This window comes from Microtus ochrogaster, unplaced genomic scaffold (assembly GCF_000317375.1).
Source record: "Microtus ochrogaster isolate Prairie Vole_2 unplaced genomic scaffold, MicOch1.0 UNK2, whole genome shotgun sequence".
Lineage (NCBI taxonomy): Eukaryota > Metazoa > Chordata > Mammalia > Rodentia > Cricetidae > Microtus > Microtus ochrogaster.
This window is the reverse complement of record NW_004949100.1, coordinates 18,482,114-18,504,895: the sequence shown is the minus strand read 5'-3', so window position 1 is coordinate 18,504,895 and position 22,782 is coordinate 18,482,114. Positions and strand designations below refer to the sequence as shown.

At 38.6% G+C, this 22,782-nt stretch overlaps 1 protein-coding gene and 1 pseudogene across 4 annotated transcripts in view; both read right to left on the bottom strand.

Moving 5' to 3' along the window:
* Positions 1-22,782, bottom strand: part of Dip2c (disco interacting protein 2 homolog C) — a 348,427-nt gene that overhangs the window by 31,292 nt on the left and 294,353 nt on the right. For all 4 annotated transcript variants that reach the window (XM_026788415.1, XM_026788416.1, XM_026788417.1 and 1 more), the window contains 6 exons: positions 20,139-20,262; positions 19,461-19,582; positions 18,358-18,469; positions 18,158-18,267; positions 13,249-13,379; positions 2,023-2,191 (listed from right to left, as the gene is read on the bottom strand). In XM_026788415.1, coding sequence (XP_026644216.1) covers positions 2,023-2,191; positions 13,249-13,379; positions 18,158-18,267; positions 18,358-18,469; positions 19,461-19,582; positions 20,139-20,262 — 768 coding nt within the window. The remainder of the gene's footprint in view (positions 1-2,022; positions 2,192-13,248; positions 13,380-18,157; positions 18,268-18,357; positions 18,470-19,460; positions 19,583-20,138; positions 20,263-22,782) is intronic.
* Positions 14,327-15,214, bottom strand: LOC101981497 (annotated as a pseudogene).

The window sequence follows — 22,782 nt, the reverse complement described above, 5'->3', positions numbered from 1 at the left end:
GAAAGCAGAGCGGCTGACACAGGAATTACCCAAACTAGTCCCTCTTATGTGCGTCACCTCTGGACTACACTTCCAGATTTCAAGATAATTTTGACATTAAGACCTGCTGTATAACCATAACTGCATGCATAAAGTTGTATAAGAACAATTAAACTATGAATACTACTAATAATTTTGTGAAGGTTCAAGAGGCTTTGCCACAACAGCAACTCCAACTAGCAATTCAAAATTTATCTCTATAATTCTTCAAGTGTACGAATGTGGGTAGAAAGGTTGCTTAATTCCTCTGAATTTAAGTTTCTCATCTTTAAAAGGAAGATAGTAACATATCCTGCTTCCCAGAGCTGTAGCAAGTATGAACTGAAATGTAAAGCGCTTGGTTATCACTCAATTGTAATAGTTATTATTATGTAATGTCAACAAAAAAGCTAATGAAAATGCACCAGGCCACGATGTAATGCAACATAGATGGATCTAAGAGATAACTGTGCTCTGTAATTCTTCCTTATGTAAATAGGTAATTTTTGAAAATTGTATTTATTTACATAGTTTAACATTATAGTTTCATATTTTGTTTTATTGCACTGGGCTGAATAGGAAAAAATCAGAGGAGATAAATGTACTGTGTTCTGCTTCACTATATGTATACACGCAAACATAAATAACCTACATAATTGCAGACACAGACACACTGCACAGACAGAGAATAGCAGGTTGGAATACTATCAAGACAGATCTCAGCATTATTTTTTCCCTTTTAATAATGATTATTCAACTTACCATGAAAACATGTCTATCAAATGCCCTCAGTTTAAATGGAGGGAAATACTGTTCTCAGTGCAAATCAAAAAGAAAAAGAAAAGTGAATTTTTGTCAAATGCTTTTGGGATAAAGGAAGGTTGGATGGGGAGCACGGAAGCACAATTCTTAGTTAAGGGAGCCACCTTAGGATTGGCAAGAGACTTGAACCTAGAGTGGCTCCCAGGAGCCCAAGGCAATGTCCCCAGTTAGTTCCTTGGGCAGCTGAGGATAGGAACCTGAAAGGACCCTATCCTATAGCAATACTGACGAATATCTTGCATATCACCATAGAACCTTCATCTGGTGATGGATGGAGATAGAGACAGAGACCCACACTGAAGCACTGGACTGAGCTCTCAAGGTCCCAATGAGGAGCAGAAGGAGGGAGAACATGAACAAAGAAGTCGGGACCACGAGGGGTGCACCCACCCACTGAGACAGTGGGGCTGATCTATTGGGAGCTCACCAAGGCCAGCTGGACTGAGACTGAAAAAGCATGGGATAAAACTGGACTCTCTGAACATGGCAAACAATGAGGGCTGATGAGAAGCCAAGGACAATGGCAAGGGGTTTTGATCCTACTTCATGTTCTGGCTTTGTGGGAGCCTAGTCAGTTTGGATGTTCACCTTCCTAGATATAGACGGAGGGGGGAGGACCTAAGACTTACCACAGGGCAGGGCACCCTGACTGCTCTTTGGACTGGAGAGGGAGGGGGAGAGGAGTGCGGGGAGGGGGGGGAGGGGGGGGTAGGGAAAGGGAAATGGGAGGCTGGGAGGAGGCGGAAACTTGTTTTTTTTTCTTCCTTTTCTCAATAAAAAAAAAAGTGAAAACCAAAACACTGTTGACTTAGCTGCAAAATTAGTTGTTGTTACAGCACAGACCTTCAAATAAAGGCCTTCCAACAAACTAAAGATGAATGCATAAATTTAAAACTTTCTACTTGAATATTAATATCTGATAGGAACAGAGAAAAATTCAGCATGTCTTGAACACTGATCGAGGAATTTAGGACAAACTACAGTCCTGCTTAGTAGTATCTGTGGCAGTGGTAAGTTATTCAAGGGGAAAACCTAAAACTTCATTTCCCCCCAAATCAATTTGCAAGCAGATCACACTTCAGCCCTTTGTGCTGGCTTCACCCAGTGCATGAGTGTCTTTTCTCAAGACCAGAGTGGCCTGAGGGCTGGTGAACATTGAAGCCCTAGAGGGCGGCTGCTTACCTTGAGGGACTCAGTTTGTGAGCCAAGCCCCTTGGTACAAAGCTCCATCACCGAATAAGAACAGAAGGTATCCCGGACTTTGTACTGACTCACAGCAAGAAGCCACAAGGCAGGGTTGGTCTCCAGCTCAGAGGGTGGAATCAAAATGGACTGATGCCCCGAGTATACACTGCAGAGACAAAATAGGCCATCAGGGCTAGGACCCAGGGCAGATGGGAGAGAGAGAGTAACATTCACCCTGAGAAACAGGACCACTTCAAGCAATGTAATCATATGCAAGATAAATGTAATAGAAAAGCCAGATGTAAAAAGATTTTAAAAACCACACAGGAAGAAAATTAGGACTGTCAAATGAAGTCAAACACATGGTCTTCTGAGTTTCAATCTATACTCTAATATGTCCAACACACCAACCAGAAGGACAAGGACAGTCATTCTTATTTTTTTTATGTTTATACTTGAGAATATATCTAGGAAAATGACAGATTATATATTTCAATTCACAATCAATTGATTAGGTAATTGGTGTGTATTAAAAATATTTGTTTATATTTCCATTTTAAATGTTTGCTTATCACTTGAATTAACTTGAACAGTTAATAATATTGATTATAATAAAAGATCCAAAATAAATATTCCGAGATTTATAGAGATATTTTAGCTATATAAAAATTCACAGATGAAACTCAGATCTGTGTGTGTGTGTGTGTGTGTGTGTGTGTGTGTGTGTGTATGCATGCGTGTGTTAATCTTCCTAGCACAAGCTATTTCTTTAAGTGGCCAATCTCATTTTAAAATTTCAAGACCTTAAGCAGAGGGCCCAGCGGGCTCAAGAAATATAAGGAAACTCAATGAGCTCACAAACTTACTTTGAACAGGATCCTTCACATAGAGAAGCATTGCAGAAGCATAACAAAAGGGCATTGGTGGCAAATTTTCATTTCTCTCTCTATTTCTCCATTTCAAAATTTTACTTATTTTTGTAAAACAGAAACATAGCAAACACCGATCTTTCCTATGACCTTTTCAATGCAGTTCCTAATTTGAGAATGAAGAGATCAGGTGCATACAAAGTAGGAAAATCAGACTTTAAATTATTATTATATGTTTTCATTTAAACTGGCTATTTCTTTTTCTCTTTTTAAAAATTCTTATCGTGGGGCTGGAGAAGTGGCTCAGCATTTAGGAGCAATCATTGTTCTTCCAAAGGACCCATGTGGCACTTCACAACTGTTGTCTGTAATTTTAGTTCTAGGGGATCTTCATGCCTTCATGGGTACCAAGCATAAATGTCATGCAGAGACATGTATAAAAGCAAATACCCATAAACACAAAATAAAGAAAAACTTAAAATTCTTAGTATACTGGGTTCCATAAGACCATTTCCACATGAGTGTATAATGAATGTATTTTGAGCATATTCTACCCCATCATGCCCTGCCACCCTTAAGTATATTATTTTTTGCCTTGACTTTTAAAATGTTGTCAAGGCAAAAAATACATATGACATTAACTTTATCATTCTTAAAACTCATTTTATTAATTTATATATATGAGTGTTTGCCTGAATGTATGTCTGTGCATCCTTGGAGGTCAAAAGAAGGTATAAGATCCCCAGAACTGAAGTTACAGACAGTTATGAGCTACTATGTGGGTGCTAGTAATTGAGCCTGGGTCTCTTTGAAGAGCAGTCAGTGCTTAACCACTGAGCTATCTCTCCAGCCAGCCTCAACTTCCCATTTTAAGCAATTCCACGCATATACATCAGCAGCCTTTATTGTACTCACAAGGATGTGCAAACATCACTCTTATCTATTCCCAAGCCCTTTCTCCACTCAAAGAGAAGCTCTGTACTCTTATAAAAAATATTTCAACGCCTCCCTTTTATCTTGCTCTCTATTTCTGTATGTGAATTTGGCAATTCCAGATGCTCCCTGCAACGCGAATTATGTAAATATGTCTTCTTTGGTATGGCTTATTTCACTTAGAATAATGATTTTGAGGTTGCCCACATAGCCATGTGTGTGTGTGTGTGTGTGTCTGAGTTTCCTTCCAAGTTTCATCTGGATACTATTTCACTGGGTGTACACATAAAATGGTGTTTACACATTCTCCACTGATAGATTCTTTACTGGGATCTACCTTTCAGCTACTGTGAGTAAAGCTGTAAGGAACAACATTATACCAACATCTGTTTGAATATTACTTAATTCTTTTGAGCATATATTCAGGAATATAATGGCTGAACTACAGGGCAATGCTGTGATTAGCTTTTTGGGAAATGTTGACATTACGTTCTACACTATGTTAATTTTGCATTCTTATTAGGATGTACAATATTCCAGTCTCTCTGTATCCTTTGCCAGCACTTAGTATTCTCTGCTTCAGTATAGCTACTGTAGTATGAAATGATACTTCACTGTGATATTTATTTGCTTTCCCTACGGAAATGTGCAAATGCTTATAGTCAATATATCATAATCAGTAAAATCTCATGTAAATAATTCCAATAGCAAATAGGAGGACATATTTTTACTGACTTGCCATTGGAAAGTTATTTATTAAGTATCATTTTTTGTTTGGTTTTATTGAGTCAAGGCTTTCCTTTGTAGTTTAGGCTGGTCTTGAACTTATGGTAACCTTTCTGTTAGAGACTGTCAAGTATTAGGTTTCAGGTGTGAGCCATCATACCCATCTCTAAAGATCACTTTACATTAAAGTTATTTGACAGAGTTAAAATAACATTATGCAAGTGTATCTATAAAGCATAGCAGATTTATATACTATCCAAACAGCTATCTGTTACAAGTTATTTTCTATTCAATAAAATGTGAAGTTAGCTTAGTTCTTGAGAGCAAACTTGAACCCAGATATTGTTCTATCCAGAACCAAAGCTTTTTATACTCAGTTTCCCACTAGTTCCAAAAGCTAACATAAGATGAGCCTTCCAACAAATCATTTGTTTCTTTCAAAGTATATCCATATATTTCTCCAATTAACCTTTTAAGAAACTTACTTCAGATCTGACAGTAAAGCAAATGTTTACTTAGCTTTCACAATGCATTTAAGAGATTAATTTATGCCCCCTCTTCTCATTCAGCTCCAAGTACATTAAATATATATTTTGTTTAATTAAATGTATGTGTGCACAGATGTGCGTATGTGCAGCAGTGCCTGAGGAGGCCAGAGGCATCATATCCTTGTAGGACTGGAATTATAGGCAGTTGTGAACTGCCTGGTATGGGTGCTGGAAAAGAACATTGGGTCCACTACAAGAGCAGTATGTGCCCTTAACTACTGACCCTTCACTCCAACCCCATTAACAATTTTTGAAGACTGGGTGACGTTTCCAGAGTACACCACAGCTAAAACAGACAACCCACCCCTCTCCCTCCCTGGCTTGAGAGATTTGCATGATGACCTTATCCTAGCCTTTTTCCTAAAAATGTGCAGCCTTTCCCACAATGCTCAGGGAAGTAGGGCATTCTCAACTAGACTGATTCTACTGGAACTTAAGATTCCATTTGCTACCAGAAGACCTATTTTCCACTTGGGCTTGCTGGCACATCAGGATGAGCTTACAGACTCTAACTAGTTGTGAGTTGGAATTACAGCCCTACTGATTAGCTAATGTGTTATCTCCAATTAGAAGCTATAAGGTAGCACTGAGCAGAAATCATAATAAATGGAAATTTTACCTTGGTTTTATGGATATTAAAAGAACTACCTCAAGGCCAAGGATCATACACCAGCAAAAGCCTAAGCTCTAACAAGCCTACATTATACATCCCCAAAATCATAATTACACACCAGGAAGTATTATGTGTCTTTCTATCCTGAGAAGCAAAGGAACATGGTGTTTTCTGTTAATATTAAATGCTGAATATTCAGCCCATTCATGATTCAAGGTTCACAATGCTAGCTTAATTAGATATTCTTTGAGGCTTTTTTTTTTTATTGAAGCTGAGATTTAAACAGCTATTCCTTCACACTAAGGACTTTTCAGTACCACCAAACAAGCAAGCTTAATGACATTTGAGTCCAATGTCTTCAGGAATAAAAACTGAGGTGTATAATCTTATAATGATTTTCCTCTTAATTCTGTCAATCTACCATATCCATATTACCCAATTTTAATTTTGAGAATGCTAGTATAAGGAATTCCAAATTGAAGAACATTAAATACAAATAACCTACAACTCAATTTCTCAAAAATATACATCAGAACTGTTTGGTCTGAGTTTTAGCACACAAAAACCTTGGTCCCAGAATGTGAATTCAGGGCCATCTAATTTCAAGCACATTACTGAAAATTATACACAGATTGACTGACCTCTTTAGCATCCCAGATAAATCAAAAGTAAGAAAAAATCCATATAGCCAACACACACAAGATACATGCATACATACATACATCACAGATAGATACACTGAGGCATTGACAGAATTCAAATGACAATACACAAAAACATGTACATAACAAAGCAGGCTTGTACCACAGAATAAAATGACATTTAGTAATTGCCAAGTTGTCAACACAATGCTGCTGTGGAATATCGCAACTATTGCCCTACTGTGAGTCCTCTGTCCTGACTCATGAATTTTGGATTTGCCTTTATCAAACCATACAGCAAATTCTGATTCAACTATTTTTAAGCATACTGATTTTTCTGAGAACTGATTGGCCAAGATCAACCTACTTAGGATCAGGTTACCAATACAGAATAAATATTTTATAACAATTTCTGAAACTTGATCTATTCCAGGTTAGAGCTAAGCTTCAAATAATGAAAAAGACATTTTTTATAATATTAACTTGCATATTAGCAATTAAGTGACTTCAGATTACTAACCTGACAACCCACATACAAACAGGTGACAACTGCACCCTCTCTGGCTCTCAATTATACAGCCACATTCTCTCCCAGGATACTCCTAGGCTGAGCTTCCATAATTAGCAGGTCTGTGGTGAAGAGATGTGTGGGTTACACTCTATGTCAGGTATCCCAAAGTCAAGCTTTCTTCTTTAGAAAGCTGCAGCCAGGTATAGTGGCACTGCCTATAATCTCAGCACCAAGGAGACAAAGATCTCCTAAATTTTGAGTCTTGCATGATCTACAGCAAGACTGTCTCAAAATACATAAACACTCCCAACCAAGAAGCTATCTATAATTGATACCTCCTGGCAAAGGAGAAATGAGTTTTCTTCAGTGAAGCCTCACTTGGTATACTAACCACACTTCAGGGTAGGCCCCCTGCCCAGGAATAGTAAACCACAACAAAATGAACTCAAGGGTAGTTTTTTAGACTTTCTGTCTCATTTTGTTGTGTTTGGGCTTTTCTTTTTTTTCTTTCATTTTTTTTTGAGGGGGGAATCTTACTGGTCTTCTGCTTACATATTTTGGTTTCTGTTATGTTTTTAATGTTTGTTTTGTGGTTTTGGTTTGGTTTTTTTTTTTGAAAGATAAAGAGGGTATAGAGTTGGGTGGGTAGGGAGGTAAGAAGGATCTGGGAGGTTTGGGGGTAGGGGAGAAGTGTTATCGGAATGTATTGTATGAAAACGTTATAAAAAATAAAAAAACCAACCAAACAACCAATCCATAAACCAGCTTAATTTGTGTATGCTTTGCGTAACACAAAACTTACCCATGTTACTGAGAATCATTTCGTTCTGTGTTTAATTAACCTATTAAAGAGACTATCTTCTTACTGAATTCTTTGGTACTCAGGTTTAAAACCCAATTGATTATAAATGCAAGAGTTTATTTCTGGATCCTCAGTTCTTTCTCACTGATTATCTCTCTATCTATTTCTATTTTGTCTGTATTTATTTATCCACCCACTCACCCAACCAACTACTCAACATCTACATTCATCTGTAGGCCACTGTCTTAATTTTTTTTCATTACTGCAGTTTTGCTCTAAATTGTAAAATCAAGAAGTATGGTATGATGCCAGGCAGTGGTGTCACATGCCTTTACTCCCAGCACTAGGGAAGCAGAGGCAGAAGGATCTCTGTGAGTTCAAGGCTTGGTCTACAGAGATAGTTCCATAACAGCCAGGAATTTTATATAGAGAAAATCTGACTCAAAACAAAACAAACAAACAAAAAATCAAAAGCAAAGAGAGGTATTGATGTGTGAGTTCCCTCTATGTGCTATGATCACCACTAATGAATAAAGAAACTGCCTTGGCCTGTTAATAGGGCAGAACTTAGGTAGGTGGGGAAAACTAAACGGAGCGCTGGGAGGAAGAAGGCAGAGTCAGAGAGACGCCATGGAGCTGCTAGAGTCAGACATGCCAAATCTTTGCCAGTAAACCACTCCCACATGGCCATATACAGATTAATAGAAATGGGATAAATTAATATAAGAGTTAGCCAACAAGAAGCTAGAGCTAATGGACCAAGCTGTGTGTTTTAATTAATATAATTTCTATGTAGTTATTTTGATTCTAGGTGGCAGGCATGAACAAGTAGTCCCCTCCCAGTACAAGATATGGTATGCTACCTTTATATTTTTAGCTATCATGCAAAATAAGTGCTTCATTATGACATCTTCATACACAAGTACCACTGTACTGTGATCATATTCCACATTTTCTCTATTCTATTACAAGATCATGTTGGCTACTAGGAGTCCTTAGCATTGTTTCCAGGATCAGCTTTCTCCATTTCTACAAAAAAGGCTGCTAAGGGTTGGTGGAGATTATACTCAATCAACAGATCCATTCTAGTAAAATTAATATTTTCATTAAACATTCTAACTCATAAATATGAGCATCTGATATACTTTTTTGAGTAGGTACAGTAACCTGAGGGCTTTGCAATATTCAGGTTGAGTCCTCTTCCACTGAGCTTCATTCCAGCATCTCTCTATATACACTTTGAAACAATATGCATAACTTTAGAAAATATTTAAAACAACTCCAACTTATCAATGGATTAATCATTTATCAATTTATCAAATTCAATTTACCAATTAATTTCAATATAATATTCAATTCCACGGCTGAAAGTTGTTTTATGATAAATATTTCTATATATCCATCTATAGATAGATATTCCATTTATATTTACATTTTTCTTAACTTTCAAACACCAACTAAGTCATAGACAGGTGTCAAATACAGTCAATATAGCATTTTCCTTTACTTAATTTGATATTGAGTTAGAAACCTCATGCCTTATAAACCTCAAGTAATATCAATGGGGGAGGAAATATGGGAGGGTTTCCAGCAACCAAGAATAATTTCCTCCATAAACCAATTAAACTGTCAAAATCTGAAAACAGATACATTTCTTCAATGCAAACTCATAGCTTATTCAGCTTCACCAGCTGTCCTGATTACAAGTTTTGCAGTGGTGGATCTAGCTCAGATTCCCACATCACTTACACTGTCCTCTCTCAGGTTCTTTCTGCCTGAAGCAGATGAACCTTAAAGGTTCATTTACTGTCAAGACACCATAACTTATAAAGATGAAAGGCATTTGTGTTCCTCAGTATAGGTGCCTGATGTTTCCACAGGATTGGGTAAGGTTGATCAGCTTTGGCAAGAATGAATCTGCTTTCCTTGTGCAGCACATTATGTGGAGCAGGACTTCACCCACTGCTGCTGACGACAATCCCTCCGATTCCTTCCCTGAGGATTCTTGACTGTGAAACTTCTCTTTTGCCCTTTGCAATGAATACCTGTTTTGTGGGAAACTATTTTATAAATTCTTATTCACCAGCTTTTCAATTTGCTCACCTTATTAAATCTCAGTAATTGAAGAGTTTCCTATTTGACTTAAAATGTTATCTGTTACAACTGTTACTTTGGTGCACAATTTGTCCCCAGTTCTCCCAGAGGGAACCCTTTCAAAATATCTCTAACTTTCACATGACCTCACAAATCTTTGGTTGGTTCCTTAATAATATTTCAGGGTCATTTTGCACATACTTCATCCCAGCTTGGAAGTAAGGTGTTTCTTGAAAGAGGTTTAAGTGCATTTTATAGGAATGAGTTATTTATAAGGTGAAATGGGGTTAAAAGCTATGCTAACTGCTACTGGAGTATAGCTGTTCTCAGGTCCTTTCAAAGAGAGCTGAGGAATGCATAAGATACATTCATCCATGAACAGAGGACAATCATACTTCTCTCTTTGCCTCCCTCCCTCCCCCCCTCTCTCTGTGCATGTGCGCACATGCATGTGGACATGTGTTACATGGATGGGAATGTGCAGGTGTGTGTATGTGCACACTCATGCCAAATTTAGAACAAAGTATTAGACGTCTTCCTCTACCACTGTCTGTCTTACTGCTTTTCTCAAAGCTCTCTCACTGAACTGGATAGAAGTGGACATTTTTACCTAGACAGAATAGCTAATAAGGTTGTGGAATTCATTCCTCTCCATGCACTAGTGCCAGGGTTACAGACACACATACCCATGACAAGCTTTTTATGTAGGTGATGGAGATTTAAATTCAGGTCATGCTTGTAGAGAAAATACTTTTATCCATTGAGCCTCCTACACCCACATTTTTAAATCTACTCGATGCATGTCAGAAAACACAAATTCACACTAACAAACAAAACTGAATGCAATACCAGAGTTAACTGTACTTTCTGCACCTATAGCCAAAAGCCAGTTTCTTCATTTTAACCATTTATATTTATTCTTAGTCTCCTTGCAAAAAGCAGTCTTCTCCACTGCTGCTAAGTCCCCTATTCTTCCTCCTATCACTTCATTATCAAAGCCGGCACAAGTCACCTCACCATGGGAATACTCTTCTCCCAGCACCTAAGCTTTCATACCCACAATGCCCTGCTCCTTCATTCTGACACCCTCCCTGCCTGCATACTTATACAGACACTTTAAAAGATTTTGGACAGTGCCTAGCACAGATGCTGACTTGAACGAAGAGTGGAAACTTCTCATTCTTTATAACTCTTATTAGTGATTGTGCATCTATGACCCCATACGGATTTTTTTTTAAAGCAAACCCTTTTGTGATCTATTTGCACAGGGTTCTAAAAAATAGAAGTTACATATCTTGTTTTGTTTATATTTACACAGTTGCCTTTACTGTTTCAGATCAGAGGCAACTAATCAGCAAAACATTGAAGATTTTTATGTGTGCACATATGTATGGAAGTAAGAGGACAAGCTCAGCTACTGTTCCTTAAGCACCATTCACCTTGGGGTTGTTTTTGAGACAGGCTCTCAGTAGCCTAGAACTTGCCAAGGAGGCTAGGGTGGCTGATCAATGAACACCAAGAAACCACCTGCCGCTACATCCCCAGTCCTTAGTGGTGAGATTATTAGTATGTACCACCAAATCTAGTTCTTTTTTAATTTGGGTTCTTGGAATCAAACTCATGTCTTCTATATGTTACCAACTGAGCCATCCCCCAGCCCAGAAACTTTAGCTGTGAGCCTTGTGAGTGGATCTGAAAGAACATCTGTTAATAAAGGCTCCTTGCTATCTCAACATCACAGACAACCCCTTGAAGATCATTCAAATCCAGAACATATTCTCTTGGAACAAGCCCATTCTTTGAGGATGTTGTGGGGATGAGGCCTGATAAGTTTGCAGAATCAAAAAGTCTTCCATTACTGACTATATGTTGATGAGTTCTTTGTTAAATGAATATAGTCCTCATAGAGAGACAATGTTCAGAACAGACTCTATCTTCTTGCTTAGCTGACACAGATGGCTTCAGGCACATGGGCCCAACTGATAGAACGGAATATTCTGAGTTGTCTCCCAAGGGCTAAAAAAAACCTCAATGTAATCCCATCTGTATTGAGGCCCATAGAAAACCATTAGGCATGCCATTGTTTCAATTCTATTTGCTTTCTCAAAAATCTGAATTGTCTCAATGCAATGTGTTTTTGAAACATACATATCTAGGTTTCAGTAGAATAATTAAATATTAAATTAATATTAAATACTATGAATACACTAAAATTTGTAAGAAAAGAACCATCAAGGACTAATAATAAAAAATGAGAAATTACACATAATACAACCTCAATTATACAACAGTACTAATGATATTTATGAAAGTTATAAGCATAAACATCAAGCATACAAATTTGTACTTGTATTGAAACACAAATAACACAAAAGTTACACAAAATAACACAAAATAATATACAACAAACAAACAACAACAACAAAAAAAAACAGTATATAGAAAAATACAAGAAAAAAACTGAGAACTTGTTGATAGTCACAAAAGATGGGTCAGGAACCTAAGTACCTAAGTTAGTATATTTTATATACTTATACGTACTAGAAAATGCTAGTTAGAAAGTATGCTGCACTAGAAAATACACTCTGGAAGACTCTGTGCCCTCCTGCTAATCCTGGATACTTAACTGAGGCCCCATTGATTAAGTAGTACTGTTAACAGATACATTTTTTCAGTTTTCTTTTCTGAGAAAAGCTCTTATGTCTCCAGACAGGTTTCAAACAAGCTACGATGCCAAAGCTGGCCTGAGCTCCTGATCCTCCTCCTGCAACGCAGCTGAGGCTTGAGATGAACTCCTGATCCTCCTTTCTTTACCTTCTAAGTGCTGTACTTACAGGTGTGTGGCATCATACTTACTTTTGTATTTATTCTGTATTTTTAAAAAATGTGTACAGAAAAGATATATTCAGGGGAAAAAGAGTCAGGAAAGAGTCATTTATATATTCCATTCTATCATTCATTCATTCTGTAAGTATTTGCTGAGCATTTTCTAAGGGTCAGCCCCAAACTGGTAGTAGGACAGAGTACAATGACCAGAAAGCTGAGTTCAGCTTCATAGCCTCGCTTCTGTACTCCTCCACAGTCCAAGGCTAACACTGAGTAAAACTAGGGAAAAGATCAGCAGAGGTGAGAATTTTGATAACTTCCAGAAGGCATGACTCCAGGGTTAAGGGCTTCAGACTGAAATCTGATAGTCTCCTGATGGTAAGAAACATTAACCTGCAGCAGACACTGGCCTACACCTTAGCAAACGCAGTCTACCCACTGGATTCTTTCTTAAAGTGACAACCAAATACTGTAGAAAGGAAAAATGCCAGAGTTACTACACTCTGGTTCTGAGACGGGGCCTTAGCGAGAAGCACAGGGTCAGAGTTTTTATACTCAGGTGCATGAGCCAAAGATCCAGAAAGGAAGGTATAAGGCTTCTTTTCTTCGAAAAACAAAACCAAAAATAATCAGCTTAAGGATGTTAAGGAAGACTCTTACCTGCAGAGACACCAGAGGACAAATCCAAGCCCACAGTAAGGGTCCAAGCAGATGGCCACTTCTCTAGAAGGGTAAAGTTCACACTGCAGCTTAATAGAACGGCAAAAGGCACTGGTGGCTGCATGAGACATCTGAAAGACAGAAAGGCAGTAAGAAAATAAGTGTCTGAATATCCAGCATCCAGTGACATCTGAGGGACAACATGCCCATATTAAATTAATTAATTAATTAATTTATTGTGTACACATTGGTTTTATTGTAACAAAGCAACTTGTACACTTCAACATTTAAAATGAGCATCTTTTCCTTCCAGCAAAAACCAAAAAACTAAAAATAAAAAAAAAATTAAAGTTACAACAGAGAATGTGAACTCCAAATAAACCCCTACAGGTTCTGCTGATTTTCCCATTGAATGGTAGGGCTTGAGTCATCGTTAGGAGAGAATTTTATTTTAAAAGTGTCATCTTAAACTGCAAGGATGTCTGTTAAACATCACAATTAAACATGCCAAAGGAGAAGCCATGTTGTCACAATGCCCACTTACCCCCCCCAGACACCTCAAACCCACCCTTGCTGACCTTCTAACCCCCCTTTTTCTCTTTTTTTTCTTTTTATTAAACAAGAGAAAGTAGACAGATACATGTTGGTAAATGCTAACTGTCTGTATTCACATAGACACAGTGTAATCTCTGAGCCCAATATACAGAGAAAGGAAAAAAGCTAGAATTCTATGCACTACTACACAGGGGCCTAGCACCCTCCAGCCTCCAGCAGAGCCAAAGGGGCTGGAGGGCTTTTCTTTTTTCCCACAGAGCACGGTGGTGGTGGTGTTGAATCCACAGTTCAAGACAAGAAATGATAAAAATGAATGTAGAACAGAGTAGTGGAGATTCTTTTCCCATTGTATTTTGCTCAAGACATTTCCCAAAATATAAGTTGAGAACCATGGTATTGAGAAGCAAGACCTCAGAAACAGGGCGACTGAGCACAAGAGGGATTGGGGATGGGAGGGAAATGACTGCAACTTGCTCCCAGGGACTGGAGAAATTTAAAAAATAAAAAGAAAATAAAAAAGAGAGTAGGAATCCATCAGTCTTCTGTGGTAGTCATCCTCGCCTTCATCCTCCTCTCCTTCTTCCCCTTCATCATCATCTTCATCTTCTTCACCTTCATCTCCTTCTTCATCAATATCTTCCAAGCCTTCTTCTTCTTCTTCATCATCATCGTCATCATCTCCTGCCTCTCCCTCTTCATCGTCCTTATCAGGAACCAAATAGTACTGCAAGGGGTTTGGCCAAATGTCATCTTTGATGACTTCTAACTCATCTGCACCTGCATCAGAGTGGTCAGTAAACCAGGTAAAGAAGCTCTCTGGCTCTTCGTGTTGTCTCTTCCTGCTGGCCTTATTCTGTGTTTGACTTGAGCATTTTGTCAAATCCTTTCCAGATTTCCATTTGATTTAAGTAGACTTTGAGGATGGGTCACCACTCTCATTCAGATGAAATTCTTTGGAGAGAACTTTATTTTCAAAGTAGGGATTTTCATCAAAATAAAAATCTATTCTGTAACCTGATTTAATGTCTTCAAATTCTGTTACTTCAACTCTGGTTAAATAATGCAGAGCCTCTTCGCCTTCCTCCCCAAGCAGTGCAGACACTTGTGGATGGTTGACAAATGTGGTTACCCAAAAATTTGGGATTTTAGCGATCAATTCTGACCTCTTCTGAAAAAACGGTTGGCGGAGTTTGTTATATTTTTGTTCTACTTTTAGTATTTCCTCACTTGCTTGTTCATTAAGTCTGTCTATTTCATTTTGTACTTTGTCAATGTGTTCAATTGTTTCTTGCTGTTCTTTTTCTCCCTTCGGCAGGCCGGGAGAGGCAGACTTGTCCTCCAGTTTCGGGGACGGAGCCGATTTGGGTTTCTTGGACTGAGGCAGAAGTGCAGATTGCCATTTCAGGGCCATGACACGAGGGAAGTGGCTAGAGGCCAGAGGCCAGATGCAGAGAGCAGGAAGAAACTTGCAGGAACTCCCATATTAAATTTATGGTAATTCAAAATAAATGCTTCAAGGATACCTTTAGAGACAGTGACAACTATAGCAAGTTTGAGTCACATTGTTCCGGAAAGGCAGGTGCTGATGTGCCCATTAGTCTTCCTACTCCCCCTCCTTTTTTGAGGGTGTGTGGGTAATGGGTGGGTGTTAGGCATGGTCTCACATGTGTTACCTAAGGCAGCCTGGAGCTCACTACAAAGCCTTAACTGGCTTTTAACTGTGGTCATCCTTCTACCTCAACCTTCTGATTGTGTGGATTACATGCACAAGTCACTACACTCAGAGAGCTTCCATTTTGAACAAATAAACCACACTCAAAACTTCTTGACCCTCCTTGTAACTCCAGCAATGAAAACAAAAAACCTTTGGATGTGAAAAGCAGATTATAGAAACAGGGATTCTTGTGTCCATAAAACTGCCTGCAGGTAGATAAAGAAGGTAGAGGCTTCATGCCCACCTCTGCAGTGGAGTCTTGGCCTTATTATTCCCTGAGGTTCAGAGACTCTTACAGTACCTGTCTGTATTATACAGGTGTCTATACTTCACAAGCATGGAATCCCATGTTTAAATAATAGTGGCTCAGAAGTGAAAAAATGTGCTGAAAAACTTGTTAGGGAGTTTTGGAAGTAAAACCTTAACCTTCTTGCTGACCCTCAGGTCCTTATTATATATGACTGTTGCAAGTTTGAAGGCAGTCTGAGCCACACAGTCTCAGATACAGAGAGATTTCTCTATAAAAAAATAATAAGTATATACCTGCTCTCAAAGAGATCATCATGTAGTGCAAAGTTCAGACATGGGGATAACTATAAGATCTGCCAGCACTTTGCCAAACTTGATTGACATCAGAGAAAAGGGTTTTTCATATCTTCCTGGCTGGTAGCTAAGGAGTCTGGTAGATTTTGAGAGTAGTTTTAACACATGATAAGAGGATAAACAGGTTAAGAAAAAAACAATACAGGGAGAAAAAAACACCCAAACAAAACAATATCCCTCTCCCCCCCCCCAAATCCTCTATCTCTGCTAAGCACATTCCAGTTTGGGGCCTGAATTGGGAGTATGTTCTGCAATGAAGTGTGAATTCCTGGTTTTTACTAGATAACTTCAGACTTGGATAAAGAAGCATTTTTTCCCCAGAGGCCAAGCAACAAAGGACTCCGAGAAGCCCCAAAAGTATATCTCTGAACATATGTGCATCAGATGTGAGACAACCTCAAACCTATGTACTACTTATTTTGGTTGCATTGTGAGATAATTAATACACAGAGCGACCTAAGCAGATTTGTCTTTCAGAGTCATTTTGCTTGGCTGAGGTTAAGTAAGTGTCCTTTCCCTGGGTAGATACAACTAAGAGTGCACAGGACCATTCAAAGTTTAAAGCAACACAACTAAATGGGTAAAATGTAAGACTCATAATGGGTAAAATGTAACAACATATTCTGTTTTATATGAACCCTGACATTCCATAGCATGAATGACAGAGAAAACACCCATAGCTTTTATGGTATGCAACTGAATGCTTTCATCCAAAAGCTAAAATTGAGTGACAATTTCTTCCAGAGAAAAATGATGTCTTTGCTACCCTATGGGACTAAAGAGGCAGACATTAGTGCAGAGAATATGCCAGACAACTTCCCCTATTCCCTGTGCATTTCAGCCCTTAAAACATATAGGGTCTCATTAACTATTACCACAATATACTTCTCTTCACATGTTCATCATCACATTATCAAAAATAGGAAAAACATTTTAGGAGTTTGAAAGGAAGTCTAGTTATCCATCTCTCTGAGTTTTTCTATGGTGTATAAATTAACTTGAGTCACCAGAAAGTAATGCACACTATCTTTTCATGTGGATGTATTTTTTAAAAATTAAGATTCCCACTTCCATGCTCTATGAAAATAATCAGGAGTATAGGTTTTTATGTTTTTATTTTGGCTCTGACAGGAAGAAATTCAAAGCTCACTTAAGGATAACAATAATTAACTCATCATGGTCTGAGAATATTTCTTTTAGGAAGATATTTAGGGTTTTTTTTGTTGCTATTGCTGTTTTTCTGAGACAGGGTTTCTCTGTGTAACAGCCCCAGCTATCTAGAACTAGCTCTGTAGACCAGGCCAGTCTCGAACTCCCAGATATATGCCTGCCTCTGCTTCCTGAGTGTTGGGGATTAAAGGCCTGCACCACTCCACAGAAAGTTTTTTTTTAATTATTTAATATTCATGATAATTTGATATGCTCTCTAATTCCACTGAAGAGACTAAGTCTGAGAGCTAACTAACAGGTAACCAGCTCAAAGTGTCCCAGTTTGACTCAAAGGCAAAGATGGAGAGGAAAAGGCTTCTTGAGGCTTTGGACCCTGAGGGACATCTGAACTTTGAGGATGCCGATTCCAGGTAACATTAGAAGTTCTACTCTTTGATAGCCAAAAGATTCTCACTCTAGCTTCACCAAGTAGCCATCTTTCAGTTTATGATTATGCTCGTTTGATAAGTAAGAGAAGGCAGTACAAAGATGCAGAGCAGAGTAAGAGTAGAGAACCAGCAAGCAAGAAGATTATATATAGCATTCTAGTATGCAGTAAGACTGTGACAATTCAAAAGAAATTGTTAGAACATGCTAGGTTAAGGGCTGTACATTTAAGTCATACCCCCAGCTTTCCCAAGATTATTTGAAAATTGGCTCTCAGGTACTGAAAGGTCACATATGTAATAGCTTCTATGAAACTAACATCACATGAATCTCTATACATCACAGAACATAATCATACATAACAACATTAGTGGACAATCAGTGCATGGCTTGTCTGTTGTCCATCACTGGTCTGCACATTAGGCAGACCTGTCTTCTCACCTTTACACCAGCTAGCATTCCAGTTGTGGACACACTAAAGTCAAGGTAAGCCAGCATGTCTGGGTTAGAAGGTTTGTAGATTTGGGCAGGCCGCTTCTTTGGCAAATCATCTACAGAGGAAAACAAAACTATCAGTCTACTTGCCTATACTGAAGACCATAACAAACAAATGCACGTAGAAAGCCAGTCCAAGTGCTGACCTGTGTCCAGTATGAGGGGCCATGTCCTGACATCTACAGCTGCTGCTGCCTCTCTGGACCGTAGCAATTTACAAATCAGTTGTGTTGTCATAAGACAAGCAGAGCGACTCACCTGAGGAGCAGAGACAAGAAGGGAAGGAATGAATGTACACCAGAAATGGACACATCTGGGAGGTGCTCATCCCTTATGTGCCTAGTGTTCCTCATAGATTAAAAGTACACAGCTTAATTCCCAAGAGCTAGCTGAGGACATGGAGCTGATCTGGCTGGAAATGTCACTCTTGGTTGAAGAAGATGACCTGTTCCAGTAGTAGAAGGCCATTCTCTAGGGTTTCTCTCCTGCTAGAACTTCCAAACTAGTTCTGGAGAGCTACCTAGGGTATGACAAAGCCATACACACCCAGAAAAAACTCAGAGGCTAGGTTCTTCTACTCCTGTGATTAAGTATTGTCCTAGCATTACTCTCACACCCAAGAAAAACATCAGAAGCTTCTTTCTCAGCATGTGCTATTTGACAAAAGCTACATAAGCAGATCACTGTAGATATTTTCTAGCAGGAGTGTCTTCCTTGGCAGTGTTCCCACATAGCTACCAAGACAATTCACCAGAAGGTTAAGACTATTCTTGGCTTCTTAGGATTCTGCTTCCCATAAGAAAAACACATATGCTAGTCTTTTTAACTTCCTTATACATAAAAACAAAGTATACATATATACGCTAAAAACAAAGAAAATAACCTTCTAGATTCAGAAGAAAGGAACTTGAAGAAAACAAAAATTTTTTCCCATTTAGATTGCTTCTTAGTGTTTGGTGATGAAGCCTTCTCTATGGAGCCAATCTGAGGCATTTTCAGTGTCAATGCACTGCTATAGCTGCTCCCAGCTGGCCAAAGCTTCCCTGTTGCTCAGCTTAGATCTTACTCCCAAAGTTGATAATAAACTTCCAGGAGGCAGACTTTTTCCAATTCTATTACTTTCATTACAAACCCACATGTACAGCACAGCTAGCAGCTGCCCCAGGAGACTTTAGGTCTGTGAATCACAGCTTGCCACTGAGCACAGGCAGATGAAAGGCCCACAAGCTCCTACCCAGGCTTTGGTTACCTCTACGATCATCTTGACTGTAGGCAATGTTGTTGCAATATTCTGTGGATGTGGAGGTCGCACGGTGATTGGCACACAGCCTGCATACAGGCAACCATAAAACGCAGCAATAAGGTCTATTCCTACACAAGAGGAAAGCAGAAAAACTCACATGAAGCCAATCACATTGCTTAATGACCACCACTGCTCTTTCTCAGTCAAAGTTCTAGTCTGGGAAAAGTCAAGACAGTTAAGCAAACAAGGCCTTTAAGAAACTCCTTCTCTGCACCTTTTGGTAAGTCTCAATAACTACTTTCTTGTGGCTTGTTCTTCAAGACAGCTTAGTTGTTTCATTTATATGTCATTTCTCTGGATAACTATTCAATAGTATGATTATGCCTAGGAGCTGAAAACTTAACTACTCCAGTATGAACTACCTTAGTAACTTATTCAATTATAGATAAAAAGTTCAGGTAGGCATTGCTTTAAGCCTCTGAAGCAGTGTTAACATGTATCTTAGGCCGTGTGAGTGAGAATAACTAGAGGAAAATGAGCCTGGTGAGAATCTAAACAGATATAAAGAAAATACTAGACAGTAACCCAGCAACTCTTCAAGTATAGTTGCAGACAACAAAGTGGCTCTTCCCATCACTGTCCTTGTTACCTCTCAGGGGTCATGTCTGATCCTACTGCTTTTACCTGGAGGGTAGACTAATGCCACGTGGTCTCCATCCTGCAGGTGGCCCCTTTCCATCAGCATCACTGCTATCTTCTCTGCGCGCTTGTGAAGCTGAACACACGTCAAGGAGTTTGCTATTGTTCCCTGAGCATTGTAAGAAGAGGTTGTTAGAGATATCTCACCATAGTAGACCATACACCATTTGCCACAAAATCTCAGGTCACTGGGTTTTGATATGGTCATAGTTTTGAACCATAATTATAATGGTCATATTTAGAATGTTTTCTTTATTTTCTCCTACTATATCAAAAGAAAATTAACTCTCCCTCCTTAAAAATCAACAACTGTCAATAGCTCTCTAGGCAGTTGAAGTACATTTTCCTTTTCTAAAGATTTATTTATTTATTGTATATACAGTATTCTGCCTGTGTGTATGCTTGCAGGCCAGAAGCGGGCTTTCAAACAGGCCTTTTTAAAGCAGTAGACAATTCTGACTGGTAGTTTATGGGGTAAGGAAGACTAAGGAAACTGAAAGTGAAAGTGATTGTGAACAATCGTACTATCATAAGTGTATCATATTCAAGCAAATAGCTTTATATGATTTCTATGATATGAGGAAGTACAGAAGAAGGACACAGGAGCTTGTGGGACTCATAAGGAAACACAGTGAGCTTCAAGAGTAGGTGCTGAAACTCTCCCCAAAAAGATATGTGTAAAAGTGAGATCCTAAAGGAGCTGATAGGAAGAGCTACCTACTATGTGGAAAACAGATGCATGGACTCTGGACTGTTAGGGAGCAATGTCTGGAAAAACACCCTGTATTCCTATATACAACGTCCCAAGTCACAAACACACATGTGGATGGAAGTGCAGAAGAGTATTTTATGATGCATTAAGGTTCATGCACCAGTACCTCATATTTAGCAAAAACATGCATAGTAATTTCTATGAGGACAAGTTGTTGTCTCTGATGACCAACACAAAGAAAGGCATGGCAGGGTGGAGTCACCCAGGAAACAGCCAAATCAGTCTTTAGACATCACTGATGCTATGACTAGTGTTTTAAATAGAAGAGATGCTTGGTTTGCAAGTCTCTAAATTATCCTTCTCCTCCCACACACTTTTCTTTGCATCATAGGAAGATTAAAATAAGAAAACAGAAAAGTGGCATGTAAAGTATATTAATGAGAAAGAAAGCAGAATGCAACAAAGATGCTGAGTAGGAGAAGGGGTAAGCATATGAGATGGTGTGAGTCTAAAAAATAGAAAAACTTAAAATTTGGTGCCTTCAAGATTAAGCATTCCTCTGAGCATTTACTCATGGACATGTCTGTCAGCATGAATTAAAACACACATCTAACTAAACCTAAGGCCCATTGATTGAGCTTGGGGAAAGTGGTATGGGGAAAAAAATAAATAGCACGGCTGATGGTAAGGCTCCTCATTAAACCCACTCTTGACATTGGAGTATGACAGTCTTTTTATAAGGAAGCAGAGCATACCCATGGTCATACACAGGGTATGAGCCTCATAGCATACAAGCAATATGTCTCAGAAGAGAGTTGGCAGAATTGGTATATCTCTCCGTTCCTATTGAGAACGTCTACCTGTTTTGGGGGAGTCCCTCACCATCCTATTGTTATGGTATGTCTGTCTCTGCCTAAGATAACTACAATTCTCTAATAAATTTTCTTCCACTATCAGAAGAGTTAAAGAAGATCCCTATTATAATTTGGATATGGTCTGCGTTTTCTCCAAAGCACCATGGGTTAAAATTTAATCTGAACTGTGAAATATTAGAATGTTAAAACTTATCAAGACTACAGTGTTTAGAGGTAAAGCTTTGGGGGCAGAAAGCAGGATTATTACATGACGTCTTTAGAATGGAACCTCCATAGTTGAGTCGTGGTGGGTTTCTGAGAAGGGAAGAGACCAGCACACAGACATTCACAGCTCTACTCTTCTCCTGTCACATGAAACTCTGTATTGTCTCAGGATTCTGTCAGCAAGAAAGCCATCACAAGATGTGACCTCTCAACTTTGCATTCCCAGAACTGTAAGCCAATAAAAGCCTTTAAAAATGAAATGATATGCCTCAGAGACTTTATTATAGCAACAAAAGTAGGCAATACAACCACCTATTAATACCTTGTTGGAAGATTAAGATGATTCCCCTCCCTTTCTTTGGTTCTGAGATGTGAGAAGCTTGGAGGACTCACAACCAGAAGTCAAGAATTTCTTAGAAAATTCACTTTAATTTTAGTTCCTGAAAATTCAGCTTTTTAACAAAATGTGATATTTAATTTACATGATGTCTTTTATCCTTTAAAGTTATGAAATAATTTCCAAAATATTCTTTACCATTTTATGGGGTTAATAAAAAATTAACCCATCATACTCTGTGATAATGGCTCAGGAGAAAAACACACTTTATGGGAATTAGGATCTGGAGCCAGCATGTATAGAGACTTGAAATTCATCAGCATTACCCTCAAGTCCCTTTAGAACTTGCTATGTTGGAAAGACATAGACTATGATAAGTCTGGCGTCATTTTTTTTTTTTTTTTTTTTTTGGGTTTTTGTTATGAAGTGACTTTCAGGTGAGTAAGTCTCTGGCCTGGAAAGAGCCATATTGAATAAACAATCTTCACCTGAACATTGGAA